Source organism: Podarcis filfolensis, assembly GCF_964270895.1.
Source record: "Podarcis filfolensis genome assembly, chromosome: 8".
Taxonomy (NCBI): Eukaryota; Metazoa; Chordata; class Lepidosauria; order Squamata; family Lacertidae; genus Podarcis; species Podarcis filfolensis.
This window is the reverse complement of record NC_139611.1, coordinates 49,730,882-49,744,955: the sequence shown is the minus strand read 5'-3', so window position 1 is coordinate 49,744,955 and position 14,074 is coordinate 49,730,882. Positions and strand designations below refer to the sequence as shown.

Here is a 14,074-nt window from a genome sequence, read left to right as displayed (position 1 = left end):
TTTTATAAATACATATAAATTAAAAAAAACAACAACCAGTGGGTCATTAATTAAAAGCTAACTGGAATAAAAATAGCTTTACCACCCATTAAAAGATGGGAACATGGAGTCCAGCAAATCTCCACCGGCCCCACAATCCGAGCCCCAGCATTGAGAAGGCTCCTTCTCTCTTGCCTGCACACAGGATCTCGTATACAGGCACTACAGAGAGCAAGGTCTCCAAGGCGAATCTCCAAGGCCTGGTAGGCTCATGAAGGAGCAGGCAGTTTCTCTGACAAAATAAAAACTATTTAAACATTATTTTTTTTAAAAAAAGGAGGAGCAGGCAGTTTCTGAAAGGCAACCTGGCCCTAAGCTGTTCAGTTTTAAAGCCAATACTCACACTTTATGTTAATCCTGGAAACAAATGGATAACTACCGCAGGTGGAATAAGTCTGGATTTATATGCTCTGATCTTCAAATGCCAGCAGCATTTTGCACAAAATGAAGCTTGGGGTCTATTTCCAAAGTTGTCCCCGCATAGACACCTTTGCAGTAATCTTGTGTGAAATAATGAAATTACAGCTCATCCTGTTAATGTGTCCTTTGCTAATAAGCAGGATATCCCTCAGATATGGCCTTGTTCCCCAGTTCCTGAAGCATTGTTTGGGTTTGGAGGCCAATTGTCACAAATAGGGTTTGTATTATTTTAGTGCTTTGAGGATCCAAATCCTGTCTGGCACTGCCAAAATGCCTCTAGATGTGCAAATAAAAGAAGCCAGAGAAGTGTAAAGAATTGTTTAATTGGCATTAATAATGATCATTTTGAAAGTCACGGGGTAGCTGGTACTTATGCTCAAAAAGGCTACATGTTCATCTCACTAGGAACTCTTGTTATTGTAAATGGATTTATTCCACATTCATAAATTCCCTTCACTCTCATGCAGTTAATACATTCCTCTATTTATATGGTCAACTGGAAGATAAACTGGGAATTTGCAATTAGAGTGAATTTCAACTCAGATTAGACATAAAAACCACTTCCCACCCTATAATTTACAGTAGGGGTGGGCAGACTTTAAGCTTGGTGAGGGTCTACTTTTTCCCATTGGGACTCTGAGGTCCCCAATTGAAGCCAAGTGCAAAATATTGGCTCAAGAAGGTGCACATAGAATTGCAAGGCAAGATGCCTCTGAGCACATGCAGAGCTCAGGAATTTGTTTCGGTAGCAGAAAACGGCTCACATCCTAATTATTTTACCCACAAATCTATTTCTGCTTTCTCAAGCATTCTTGATTTCTGCAGCCCAAATGAGGAGGTGAAGGGCGTGGGAGAGAAAGACTTTTGGTTGTTGCTATTGTTAAACTATTGGGAGCCGGAAATTCTATATGTATATTTTTATTTAAAAGCATTTCTGAACCACTTAAAAATCTCGAAGCTGTGTACACTATGTACAATATAAAAACAATATCCATTAAAACAAAAATATAGGCTAAAATCAATAGAAAGATATAAAAATATAAAAGCATTTATTTATAAGCAGATTTAGGGGATTCATACAGAAAAATCAGGAGTCAATCTTATGGCAAACAGGGAAAGGCTGCGCAAAAAGATAAGTCTTTATAAGACATCTGAAGGAGGAGATGCTTTATGTATGGCTGAGGGACAGACATTCCACAGAACAAGGGCAGCAGCTGAAAATGCCCATTTTGGAGTCACCACCCTATGATATTCAGTAGCATGTTGCAAATCACAGGTCACCAATGCACAACCTTTAGATGCAGGTCTTCGTCTGGTGCTTGTGAAACCCTGAGCCCCCAGTTTCACTGTCCACATGATCCTGGAGTGGCAAAGGTGATTAGCATTTTCTTGCTTGAAAAGTACATAGAGGAGGAAGCTGGAAGGGACACCCTTTGCCACTTCCTGATTTCCCCACTATGTGCTTTTCAAGCTTCAGGTTAATTCTACTGGATCTGATGTTTTAGTCAGATCACATGGAAATGTGAAATGTGTCTCTGCACTTTCTCTTTCTGTGTGTTGGGGTAGGAGGATGATCCAGGGGGAGATAGAAGGAAGTGATCAGAGTGGATGGTACCCATGCCAACTCACTCAAAAATCCAGATGTGCCCATGGACCTAGAAAGGTTGGCCACTTCTGTACTAGCTGATCCTGTTCTGCCAGGGATAGGTCTATTAGAAACATGACCATCAATAACCAGTATTTATATTGTCTCTAATGATCTGTCTTTGCATACCCAGTTGCGAGAGCTTATGCTGACGACCCTCTCTGCTGTAAATGTAACATCAATGCAGACGGCTCTTAAGATGTCAGAGGTGCTCAAGGAAATCACTTACAGGAGTGAAGAGCTCTCCTCCTCTGCGCAGGTGAGTGGCTGGGCGATGTGCATTTCTTCATAACTGTGTGTGGTTCATGCAAAGAGGCAACAGATGTATTGACAATGTGAGAATCTGAGATTAGTGGTGCTTTTAACAGACTGGTAAGGGGGGGTTGAAAGTGGGGTGGAGGTAGGGAAATTGAAGGAACTATTCTATGATTAATTCTTAGAGGAAGGCAGTACTTATAAAACTGTTGGTCACCTCTTTGGTGGCCTTAGATAACTGGAGTTGGGACAGAAATTTCAAAGAGGAAAAGGAACCCACCTATGACTGATGGAACCCTCCACCTTGTACCAAACATAAGAAGAGCCTTTCTTCCTAGTCCAAGATCTTCGTAGTCCAAGATCCTGTTCTCATATTGGCTAACCAGGAGCCAATGGCCCTCTCCCCACCTGTGATTCTCTTCAACTAGTATTATCAGTAACATACTGCCTCCAACAGTGGAGGTAGAACATAGCCACCATGCCTAGTAGCCCTTGATAGCCTTATCCTCTATGAATTAGTCTAGTCCTCTTTTAGTAAAGTAAAGGGACCCCTGACCGTTAGGTCCAGTCGTGGCCGACTCTGGGGTTGCGGAACTCATCTCTCTTTACTGGCTGAGGGAGCCAGCGTACAGCTTCCAGGTCATGTGGCCAGCATGAGTAAGCCGCTTCTGGTGAACCAGAGCAGCGCACGGAAACGCCGTTTACCTTCCCGCCGGAGTGGTACATATTTATCTACTTGCACTTTGACGTGCTTTCGAACTGCTAGGTTGGCAGGAGCAGGGACCGAGCAACGGGAGCTCACCCTGTTTTAAAACCATTCAAATTTTAAAACCATTCAAATAGGTGTCCATCATCGCAGCCTTTTTTGGGAACAGATTCCATAGCTGTGTGGAATGCTTTCTTTTTTTGGTCCTGACTCTCCCAATGTTCAGTTTCATTGGATGGAAGCAGAACATGTATGTGAGTCGAGTACCCCCTGGCAGAGGGCCCTCACCAATCTACAGTGGGTTTGTGAGAGGTGCTGCCCTGTCATTTGCTTATCACCTGAATTTGGGAAGAAGGGAGCTATGAAACACCTGCTAGTTTGTTCTCTTTAGCCTGGAGAGCTATGTCCACTTAGAGGCCTCTTTTCTCGTTCAGGTGGAAGCCGGTAATACTTTGAAGGATGTCAGTGAATCCTTGCTGATTGTGAATGCTGAAGATGGCGAAGATGACCTGAAGCGCAAGGAGGCTGCCAGCTATCTGTTCAATGCAGTGAGCAACGTCCTTGAAGCTGCTGTGCAGAATGGGACAGAGGATGCTGCTGCACCAGAGACTGCACAGGTGGGCGCATAACTATGAAAGGTCAAAGACCTATGGCATGTAAATGTATATATAGCATATTGTGGCTATGGAAGGGTGTCATGGACTGGCTGGACACACAGACGAATGGTGGAAGGCACGAGCTGGGGAACCCCCAAAGGAAGAAGGTTCAGAGTGTGTTTTGTTTCTTCTATCATAGAGTTTGGTGTCACTGCAGCTTCTAAACACCATTGAAAACCTCCAGAGTGCTCTCTTGATTGGGAAGTTGCCTGACAATGAACCCATGGTGCTCACAGCCCCCTCTGCAGCTATGTACATCAACCGGTAAACAGATTTTGCTATACTGCTTTTTCATCACCCTCCAGGAAAAATGTAGCATAACTGCAGCAACTAGCATGCCATTAACTATGTGGCAAGGCAACAACCCTAACAACAAAAAATGACTTTGGATTTTCCAGTGGGGAGTGTTTCATTTGTAAGTCAGTTGAAAGATCGGAGTCAAACAAGGTTACCCAGAAGGAAATGTAGCCCTCAGGCCCAGAAAGGTTGCCCACCTGTGATGGAGACAATTTAGAGTTAGATGGAGCAATAGTATGACTTGGTTTAAGGCAGCCTCCTATGCCTTCTGCATTGTATGCAGGAGGTCCCAGATCCAATCCCCAGCATCTCTAGGTAGGGCTGAGAGAAACCTGCCAGTCAGTGCCACTGCCAGTCAATGTAGACAATACTGAGCTAGATGAACCAATGGTCTGACTTGGTATAAAGCAACTTCCTATGTTTTGGTTCCTACTTCTATGATTTTTTCTTCTTTGCTTCCATCTTTTCTGACTTTTTTCTGATCTTTCTCTGGAAAGGTTGCAGACGGACAGTGCAGACAGCACATCCATTCATATCTCTGACTCCAGCTCTGCCAGCTTCACTCTGCCCTCTGCCTCTTCTCTCAGCATCTCAGGAGACAGAGACGAGACAGTGGACATCAGGGCAAGTGTCCCATTTTTACTGCGCTTTAGCTTGCTCTGGCAATTCATTTTCTTCCTTTCTTATTAAGGCTTTTATTGGCTTTAATAACAATATAAACAATGGGACTATAGAAACTGACCCACCTGTTCCCCACCTGCCCCATAAAGGGTGGAAAAGGGGAGGAGGAAAGGTGTAGGGAACTAGAACAAACAGAAATAGGAAGTACATTTTACAAGGCTACGTACAGAAAAAGAATACTAAAGAAAAAGTTCAGGTGCTTTGAGAGGCAGAAAAGAAGTAGATCAGCAGAAGAATTTTTATGCATTTGTATTTTGTAGGAATTTCATCTGGTTTTGTATGAATGTGTTGATATTGTATTTTACTTATAAAAATGCTGGAAGTTGTAGACATCTGTGTAACAAGCAACTAGCAAGTTAGAAGCAGAAGTTGTTGCAGTGGTAGTACATTGAAGGTTTTTAAACATAGATTGGATGGTCATCTGCATTGTGGGGGGTTGTGAGGTCCCTTCCAACTCTACAGTTCTATGATCAAATCTTTTTGGTGCTTAAAAATCTCTTCCTGTAGATGGTGAGCTTGTCTGTGAACCCCTTTTCCATAAGTGACAGCTTTGATATCCACGGTGCTGTGGGAGGCCTCTCCCTCACCAGCCTAGATGGACTGGTTATTCCAGTTAAGAACCTTACAGAAGACATTGAGGTAATTTTCCTTGTGTGCATTTCTGAAGGGCAGGACCATGTGCTTTTCTAAAAACAGGCCAGTTTGTTCATTCATCATTGCTAACTGTATTGTGATGAGGGGAGAAGCCCAGCCCACCAAGCACATCCAGACTTGGATCCAACATTAGTCTTACTTATAGTAAAGCCATGGAAATTGATGGACATTATTAACTAAGATCTATTAATTTAAATGGGTCTACACAAAGCAGGACTTAGTAGGCTACAAACCACAGTTCCCCACCCCTGGCCTATGGTCAGGGTGATGGGAGTTGTAGTCCAGAACCATCTGGAGGGCCACAGGTTAACCACAGCATCCAAGACATGGTCTTAAGGCAGAGCTTTCATGTTGGTGGCACACTTCTTAGACATTCAGTACTTCTTAGTAATTCAGTTTTACTAGGAAATCGGAGGTTATATTGACCTGTTTCCAGCCCTGGGAGGAGAGCGGGGAACATTTGCATGACACACCTGCACACTGCAGCCAAGATACTAACGTGTCACAACACACGGTTTGGAAAACTCTGTCTTAAGGTATTGATGTAGGCACCTTGCTGAAGCCAAACAAGTCTGAATCTGGTCAGTGCTTGGCTTAAGATTGCCTGGGAAGGGGAAACCCCATTAAAGACATCTGGAGTTCCATAGAAAGAAGGTGGGATAGAAATGTAATATATAAACACACACACACTTGCATTTATACTTCAGCTGGGCCTCCCTGCTTGATGACAGCATAGGTTTTTAAAATATTATCAGGGTTTGGGGGCATTTCCAGAATTGAACTGTTGACATTAAATGCAGATAATGCTGCCAAGGAATTCAGCAACTGACAATGACCCGAATGTGTTGAATCTGGGAAACTTCAGTGCTCTCCAAGTCAATGTGACTTCAGTAAATGCATCTCTAGTGATCCATCTACAGCTGGACCAAGACATTCCACTTATCCTATATTTGGGATATGGCTATCACCCCAATGAGACTGACTATGAATTGATGACACGCCTTCCTCTCAGCACAAATTCAAGAGGTAAAAATAAACACTCTGATAGAGGTCTGGTTGCTTGCTCATCAACCAAAGGGTGATGTAAGCCTGTGTAAAAACTACAAATCTTTCATGCAGGTTAGTTTTAAGGGATTTGTTTATAAAACCTTACTTGTCTGGGAAACCAATTGGAAGGTGGTAAAACCATTGAGAAAGACACAAACTGTAGGCAATGTTTGCAAGTGCTTTGTGGCTTGGGCTGTAAGGGGCTTGGGTAGCCTGAGGGTACCAGATAGAAGAAAGGCAGATCAAAGTGAGTGTGCCAATGACAAGGAAGACAGCACTCCAAAAAAGGAGGAGGAGCTGCAACTCTAATGCAAGAATCTTTAGAGAGAATGTTATGTTGGGAGACTGTTTAGTCTGAGGGAAAGCTGGGTGCATTTAACCTCTTTATTTCACTATACTCTTGTTGGTCCATTTGGGGTTTGCAATGTGTACATGTAACCTTTCTTACGTTACAACCTTTCCCACTAAGAACAACCTTTTAATCTTTTTAGTAGACTTTTAATTGTGACTTATAAAACCTTTGTGGTCTCTTGTTAATGTTTCAAAGCCACGTTTTAACCACGTAAAAATGTTATAAATAAAGAAATAAGCATTGCTTAATCTGATCATACTTCCCTAGACTTCAGCTCAACCACATCTGTTCCAGATGTTGTATATTCCTGGATCCTTCACCCGGAAGACCTTATTTTTGGAGAAGGGACTTACTATTTCATTGTGAGACCAGAAACAGAACTGGAGTCCATGGCCATCCATGACATAAATGTTTCTGTCACTTGCTTTGTCTCCCAATGTGTATTCTGGGATGAGCACCAAGGGAACTGGAACAGCTATGGATGCCACGTGAGTATACAGAATATAATGCAGCGGAGGGGCATCCTGGGTAATGAAATTTGGGGGAGGACCACAGCTTAGTGGTAGAGCACCAGCCTAGCATGCAGAAGGTCCCAGGTTCAGTCCCTGGCATCTCCAGGTAGGGCAGAGGGAGGCTTCTGCCTGGAACATTGAAGAACCACTGCCAGTCAGAGTAGGCTGTACTGAGCTAGACAGAACAATAGTCTGGCTCAGCATAAGACAGCTTCCTCCGTTCCTGTAAGGAAAAAAATCTACTCACAAGGTTTGCACAAAGTCACAAGCTTGTGAGTGGGTAATTTTGGATTCTTATAGGAATGTAGGGATAGATATGTAGTCATAAAGACAACTATTCCTTGGCTTGCAGGTTGGCCCCAAAACAAACCCCAATGGCACTCAGTGTCTCTGTAACCACCTGACATTCTTTGGGAGCTCCTTCTTTGTGATGCCAAACTCCATCGACGTCAGCAGAACGGTGGAGTTGTTTGCCACCTTTGTGGACAACCCTGTGGTGGTGACAACTGTGGGCAGCATCTTCCTCGTGTACCTGCTGGTTCTGATCTGGGCCAAAAGAAAAGACATCCAAGATGATGCCAAAGTAAGTCTTGTTCTCAGCTAGAACTTTTATCTGGAAGCTGTTGGTTGCTTAGAGCATTCTTCAACTGAGCATTCTTCAATACAGGGCTACCTTGGTTCTCGGAGTCCATTCCAGAAGTCCATTCGACTTCCAAAAATGTTCAGAAACCAAGGCGTGGCTTCCAATTGGCAGCAGGAGCTTCCTGCACTCAATTGGAAGCCACATCAGCCGTGCTGGACAATCGGCTTCCAAAAAACATTCACAAACCAAAACACTCACTTCCAGGTTTGTGGTGTTCGGGAGCCAAAACATTTGAGTCACAAGGCGTTCCAGAACCAAGGTACAACTGTACAATAATAAATATTTTTCCACTGTGTGGCTCTTTGTCATCCTTGCTGAAATGTACACTTTGCAACTGTAATAGACTTTTGTCTACTTGATCGTAAACTTCCTCTCATTAATACGTTGATGTTACAGTCTTGTGCCTTTCGGCACATTTTTGTAGTTGTTACATAGAGCTGTGCCTTTGTATATGACTTGTTTTCATACTTCTTTAAACTGCCCTGAAATCTCTCGAAGAAGGGTAGTTAAGAAATATTTTAAAAATATGTATTTTTGAGATGGTGCAAAGAGGAAGAGGTAATCAGCATTCCATTTGAAGACCCTATGTGTTTCCTTCGAGGTGTAAATAAATTATGGGGTGGGGTGGGGAATCCCTCAGCAAAAAAACAACAACACCTGGTCCTATTTCCAGGTACGTCTTAGATTCAGATCTAGTAATCATTCTCCTCTTCCCTACATTACATATTTTCATTCGTCATTTGCATGTCTTTGCTGATGCTGCCATAAAATCTCCAGGTGAAGATAACGGTGTTGGAGGACAACGACCCCTTTGCTCAGTATCGCTACCTGGTGACTGTTTTTACCGGACACCGTCGAGGCTCAGCTACAACCTCCAAGGTACCAATGGGGTCCTGGGCATTGTTGCACACGAGTAAGGAGCTGTAGCTCATGCCTGAAACCCTGGAGGCTATAAGTGCAAATCATAAATCAGTAAATAGTGAGACAGCCCCTGGTCGTGTTTACGCACACCTGCATTTGCTCCATTCAGACACCTATTCACGGCTCAGGATTTGGTGGCACGCAAGTACAGTACAAGCATGAACAATTGCTATTCCAGGTGACTCTGACCTTGTACGGCCAGGAAGGGGAGAGTGAGCCACACCACCTGGTGGACCCCGACATGCCAGTCTTTGAGCGAGGAGGAGTGGATGTCTTCCTACTGTGTACACTGTTTCCTCTCGGGGAACTGCAGAGCATCCGGCTGTGGCATGACAATTCAGGAGGCAGCCCGTCCTGGTATGCAAGGGGCAAAGAGATGGAACAGGGAAAGGGGCACCCTTTAAACTAGGGCTGGGGAAGAGGAGCCAGCTGATAGGCTGGATGGTGAGCTCCCCCATGGGCAGTAGCAGCCACTGAGGCAGAGCCAGGTGAGGAGACGCTGCTCACCTGTTTTCCCAATGTGGAGGTTGCTGCTGGTAACTGAGAGGGAGAGGGGTGAAGTTGGCTTGGTAAATCATGGTCAAGAGTGGATTTGCAATGGGGGCTCTGGTGCACTTGTGTTGTGCGAACCTATCCCAAGTCAGTGCCGCTAGCTTCTTTCTGTTGTTTTTGTTCACAGGTATGTGAACCGTGTGCTGGTTCATGATGTGGCCACGGATCAGAAATGGTATTTCCTCTGCAACTCTTGGCTAGCCATTGATGTCGGAGATTGTGTCCTCGATAAAGTGTTCCCCACAGCTACTGAGGAAGATATGAAGCAGTTCAGGTATGTTAGGCTGGACCAGAAGGAGCAGTTTCCCCTGGCTGCTTTGGCCCTGCCAGAAATGCTTCCACTGGTTATGTGTAGATTCCTTTGCACGTGGGTTTTGTAGGTAATGCAGAAGTGTGTGCATGTGTGTGTATAATTAATAGGGTAGTGGGGTTGGTATGAATGCCATCTTTGTGTCCCCTGCAAGCCTGTAGCTTTATATCTGTAAGTTATGGTTCTAGAGTGGAAGGAACTACTGAAGTGGTTAAGTTAATGGCCACCAAGACTGTTAAACATCTTTTTACATGACTGAAGAATTGGCCAAGTATAGGTTTGTTGCCATAGAAATGAGTAGCTAGTAAAACTTACAGAAGGAAGTGGAAGGTCTTCTCCCCACTTCCTGGCCCCCTGGCTGGAGGTTGTGTCTCCCTAGGTGCAGGAGAACAACAATCCAGGGGCCAGTCTGGGAAGACAGATGCTCCCCACCCAGCTAGAGTTTATTAACAGGGTGAAGACTACAAGTCAGACCAGAATGATCTGTGCAACTCTGGTGGTTTCATTTGTCTGTGTTGTCATGAAGCCATGTATCCACAAAACAGTCTTACGTTTTAGCTTAAAATAAATGTTACTCGTGGTCCAGCCTGACACCTTCTTTGCTCCTCTGCAGCAATCTGTTTTTCATGAAGACCTCAAAGGGTTTCCGTGATGGGCATATTTGGTACTCCATTTTCAACCGCTCACCGCGCAGCTCCTTCACGCGAGCCCAGAGGGTATCCTGCTGCTTCTCACTGCTTCTGTGCACCATGCTGACCAGCATCATGTTCTGGGGTGTGCCTAAGGATCCAGCTGACCAGAAAATGGATTTAGGTAATTGCATGCCAGCCTCACCACTTGAATTGGAACTGTGGTGAGAGCTAAGACGGATTGCTGAACAAGGAAGGGGTTCTATAGGTCTGAAGGGTTCTTCTTGCTTTGGATTGGCATCACTACTAGGTGACTTTAAGCAGGCTGCTGCTTTGTTCATTTCTTCGGTTATTTGGGAATAACCATACTGGCCTACTTTGCAGGGCTGTTTGCAAGATTCTGAGATTATCCATGTGAAGCACTTTGAGTGTGTGAAACCTACTATATAAATGCTTACTAGAAAAGCTTTCCAGCATGCATGGCTCAGCTTCTTAAGCAAACAACATGGATTCATCAGGTCAGAGTGTTGACATCCCAAATTTTGCAAATGAAATGTCTCTGTAATGAACCACGTTTGGGATTTGTATCAGGAAAGGAGGATAGTTTGCTTGGAGTATGGAATGTTAGGTAGGGAGGAATGTTGCATATATGTTTGGAATGTTGGAGTGTTAAGGTATGGAATGCTGGGACTTTAACAGGAATTTAGCTGGTTGCTGTTGAAAGAGGGTGGAGAGTAGAGGGAATAAGCAGAATGAGAATGGGTTTAGGAGAATAGTAGTTCTACTGAGTTTCATCCCAGTCTTCAGTTTTCTGTGAATTTGTTTTTATTCCTGAAAGAAAGACACTGTTGTTCTAGAAGTACGTCTTAGGTAGTTTCTCATTAAAATGCAAAGAAAATGAAAATTCTAATTGATCCCTAACTGCAAAGCCTCTCTTCTACCTGATATTGCCAGGTAAAATAGAGTTCACGTGGCAGGAGGTGATGATTGGCTTTGAGAGCTCCCTCCTCATGTTCCCCATCAACTTGCTCATCGTCCAGATCTTCAGGAACATCCGGTCTCAGCCTAAGAAAGAGAAGAAACCAGGGAAAAGTGGGCGAGTGTCCCCCGACCTACCTGCGCCTCTGCACCAAGCCACCCAGAATGTGTCACTCACTCCGGAGGCTGTGATCAAGGCAAGCCACCTGACTATACAAAGCTGCCTTATGCTGAGTCAAACATGCTTTGCCCACAGAAGGTGCCATCTCCACTTAGAAGGGTCAGGGAAGGACAAAAGCAGAAGGTCGCAGTTTCAATCCCCAGCACCTTCAGGTAGGGCTGAAAACAAGCTCCTGCCTAAAACTCTGGAAGCCACTGCTAGTCAGTCTTGAAAATATCAGGAAGCTTCCTATGTTCTCTGTTTGAGATCCTGCCAGTCAGAAGAGACAGTACTGACCTACATGAACGAAATAGCCTGACCTGGTGACAAGGCAAGCTTTCATGTTCCTGTTGCTCCACCTGACACTGGGGACTCTGATGAAATGGTTTATAAACTCTCCTAAATTTAAACAAACAAACAAACAAGACTCTGGGCATGATGATTTTATCCACCCACACACCCCATTCTTTAAAGTGCAATGTGTATTTCTTGATTTGAGAATCTGGTAAACTGCCGTTCTGGTTTTGCAGACTGCCTTGGGGCCTGGGATTTCTACCCCAAAATCCTCCTTTGATGGCTCCACTGCGCCTGTGCAATCAAGGACACAATGCCTGAGCAGTATAGGCTCAGTTTCATGATCATGATAATATGTAGTCGCTTCTCTCCTCCAGCATTTTATTTCTTTGGAAAAGGAATTCAAGTTCTGGTAGATCGTGGGGTGTTTCTGGTAGATACTGGTCGATCTCTGGATCTCCTTCCCCCCAAAATAAAAAATAACTTAAAAAGCTCAACAACTACTGCTTCCTCAAAAAAGCTCAACCACTCTGGCTTCCTAAGAAAAGCTAAACAACTTTGCCTCCCCCAAAAAAGCTGAACAACTTTGGTTTTCCAAAAAAGCCCAACAACTTTGATTCATCTAATGACAATGGGTAGAGCACGGTCAGTTTTTTTATACTGTGAGTACATCACAATCTGTTGGGAGTTGGACGTCCCTGGTACTGTATATAGGAACAAAGGAAACTGCCTTATACTGAGCCAGACACAACAGTCCATACAGCACAGTATTGTCTACACTGACTGGCAGCTGCTCTACAGTGCTTTCAGGCAGGGTTCTCTCCCAGTCCTAACTGGAGATGCTGGGTATTGAAACTGGAGCCTTCTGGATGCAGAACAGGTGCCCTACCACTGAGCTGCAGCATGTGCCCTAATTGCAAGATTCTGTTCATCTTTCTTTTGGGGGGATGGTTTTTTAGGGTTTGGGCCTGGATCAAGGTGGGGAAAACCTTGCATGTTTTCTGCATGAAACAAACACAGATGGTATTTTCATAATCTTGGCAAATTTTGATTTTCTTTCCCATTGCATGCTGAGGTTCCCCAAAACACCCCTACCCCCATAACTCACACATCACTCATAAATTTTTGTTTAAGGTTTTTGGCATAATTTTGGCCACAACTTTATTAAACATACAAATTGTGAGTGGTTGCTTAGGCATTGGTTATGACTATCTGTCCCCCCCCCCCGCCTTGGGGGACAGCACTGACTCCCGGATTCCAGCGAAAGCCAGTGTGGAGGAACAAGATCAGGGATAACTGGAGCTGCGGCACAGACCCTCAGCTTCTCCCCGCATGCTCCCAGGGGCTTACGCAGCCCGCACCCGATTCCAGGGGTTTGGACGAGAGGATGGTAAGCCCCTGAATTCCTTTAACGGAATTCCCGTGCAGCAGCAGCATTGGAGGGGCAGGCACAGCCAATCCATACCCCTCCACCAACCAATTTAAACCAATGCCTAACCGCCAACCTTACAAGTTGTGACGATTTGCTACGCAGTAGGCAAAAACCAAATGGCACACACTAATCAGCCAAATGGAAAAATTCCTACCAGGCCCCCGCACCAAGGCGGACGACCCCATGACAGGCATAGCAAGGTCAAAGCACAAGCCCAAAAGGGAGGGCGGGCGGGTGATCCGGTTCCCACATTGAAAGAGAAAGCAGCTTGCTGTGAACCTTGTTTAAATAACCTTTTCCCACCCCTAAATTGGCAACATCAAACAGCACCCCAGCAACTCAAACAGCCAATCCTTGCCAGGCCCCTCTATCTTATCCTGCCTGGCAACTATGGGGTGTCTTGCTAGGCCCCATCCGCAACACGTGCTCTCCTTTAGTGAGAACACGCTTTGCCATCATATCTTTTGATTCCATACAGGATATCAGGCGAATTGCCAACTCCCTGTTCAAAACCCTCAAGGCCCCATTGCCTTCCCCAGACCCTGATTTTGGCAAATCGACTGACATCAACAAGCTCTTGGCCTTGGTTGAGGACATTATCTGCCAGCAGAACAGGATCGGACAGGAATTTTATGACGAGAGCAAGAAGAAAGATGATCCAATTATCATCACCCTCGGCTTGGTGGATTTACAAGGTAAGTTACAAGCTGGCAATTTCCGATGCGGCAAAATTCCGGTAAGTGAAGGTGATAACAGCTCCCAAGGACACAGAACCATCTGGCAGGCAACACGGTCCTAGCGGGTGACATGCTCACTCTCTGAGACAGTTCACCAGGGCCACCCTGAGACATTTTGCTGCCTGTTGGGGCAAAAAATATATCTTAATTTCAC

The 14,074-nt window shown here is 44.7% G+C and overlaps 1 protein-coding gene across 1 annotated transcript in view; it reads left to right on the top strand.

Annotated features, from left to right (window-relative positions):
- Nucleotides 1–14,074, top strand: part of LOC310769977 (polycystin-1-like protein 2) — a 47,199-nt gene that overhangs the window by 16,647 nt on the left and 16,478 nt on the right. Inside the window, exons 17-30 of the mRNA XM_083629816.1 lie at nucleotides 2,238–2,363; nucleotides 3,500–3,682; nucleotides 3,861–3,985; nucleotides 4,516–4,642; nucleotides 5,207–5,338; nucleotides 6,154–6,379; nucleotides 7,047–7,240; nucleotides 7,617–7,847; nucleotides 8,685–8,786; nucleotides 9,007–9,185; nucleotides 9,508–9,654; nucleotides 10,304–10,503; nucleotides 11,274–11,494; nucleotides 13,662–13,878. Coding sequence (XP_083485942.1) covers nucleotides 2,238–2,363; nucleotides 3,500–3,682; nucleotides 3,861–3,985; nucleotides 4,516–4,642; nucleotides 5,207–5,338; nucleotides 6,154–6,379; nucleotides 7,047–7,240; nucleotides 7,617–7,847; nucleotides 8,685–8,786; nucleotides 9,007–9,185; nucleotides 9,508–9,654; nucleotides 10,304–10,503; nucleotides 11,274–11,494; nucleotides 13,662–13,878 — 2,410 coding nt within the window. The remainder of the gene's footprint in view (nucleotides 1–2,237; nucleotides 2,364–3,499; nucleotides 3,683–3,860; nucleotides 3,986–4,515; nucleotides 4,643–5,206; nucleotides 5,339–6,153; nucleotides 6,380–7,046; nucleotides 7,241–7,616; nucleotides 7,848–8,684; nucleotides 8,787–9,006; nucleotides 9,186–9,507; nucleotides 9,655–10,303; nucleotides 10,504–11,273; nucleotides 11,495–13,661; nucleotides 13,879–14,074) is intronic.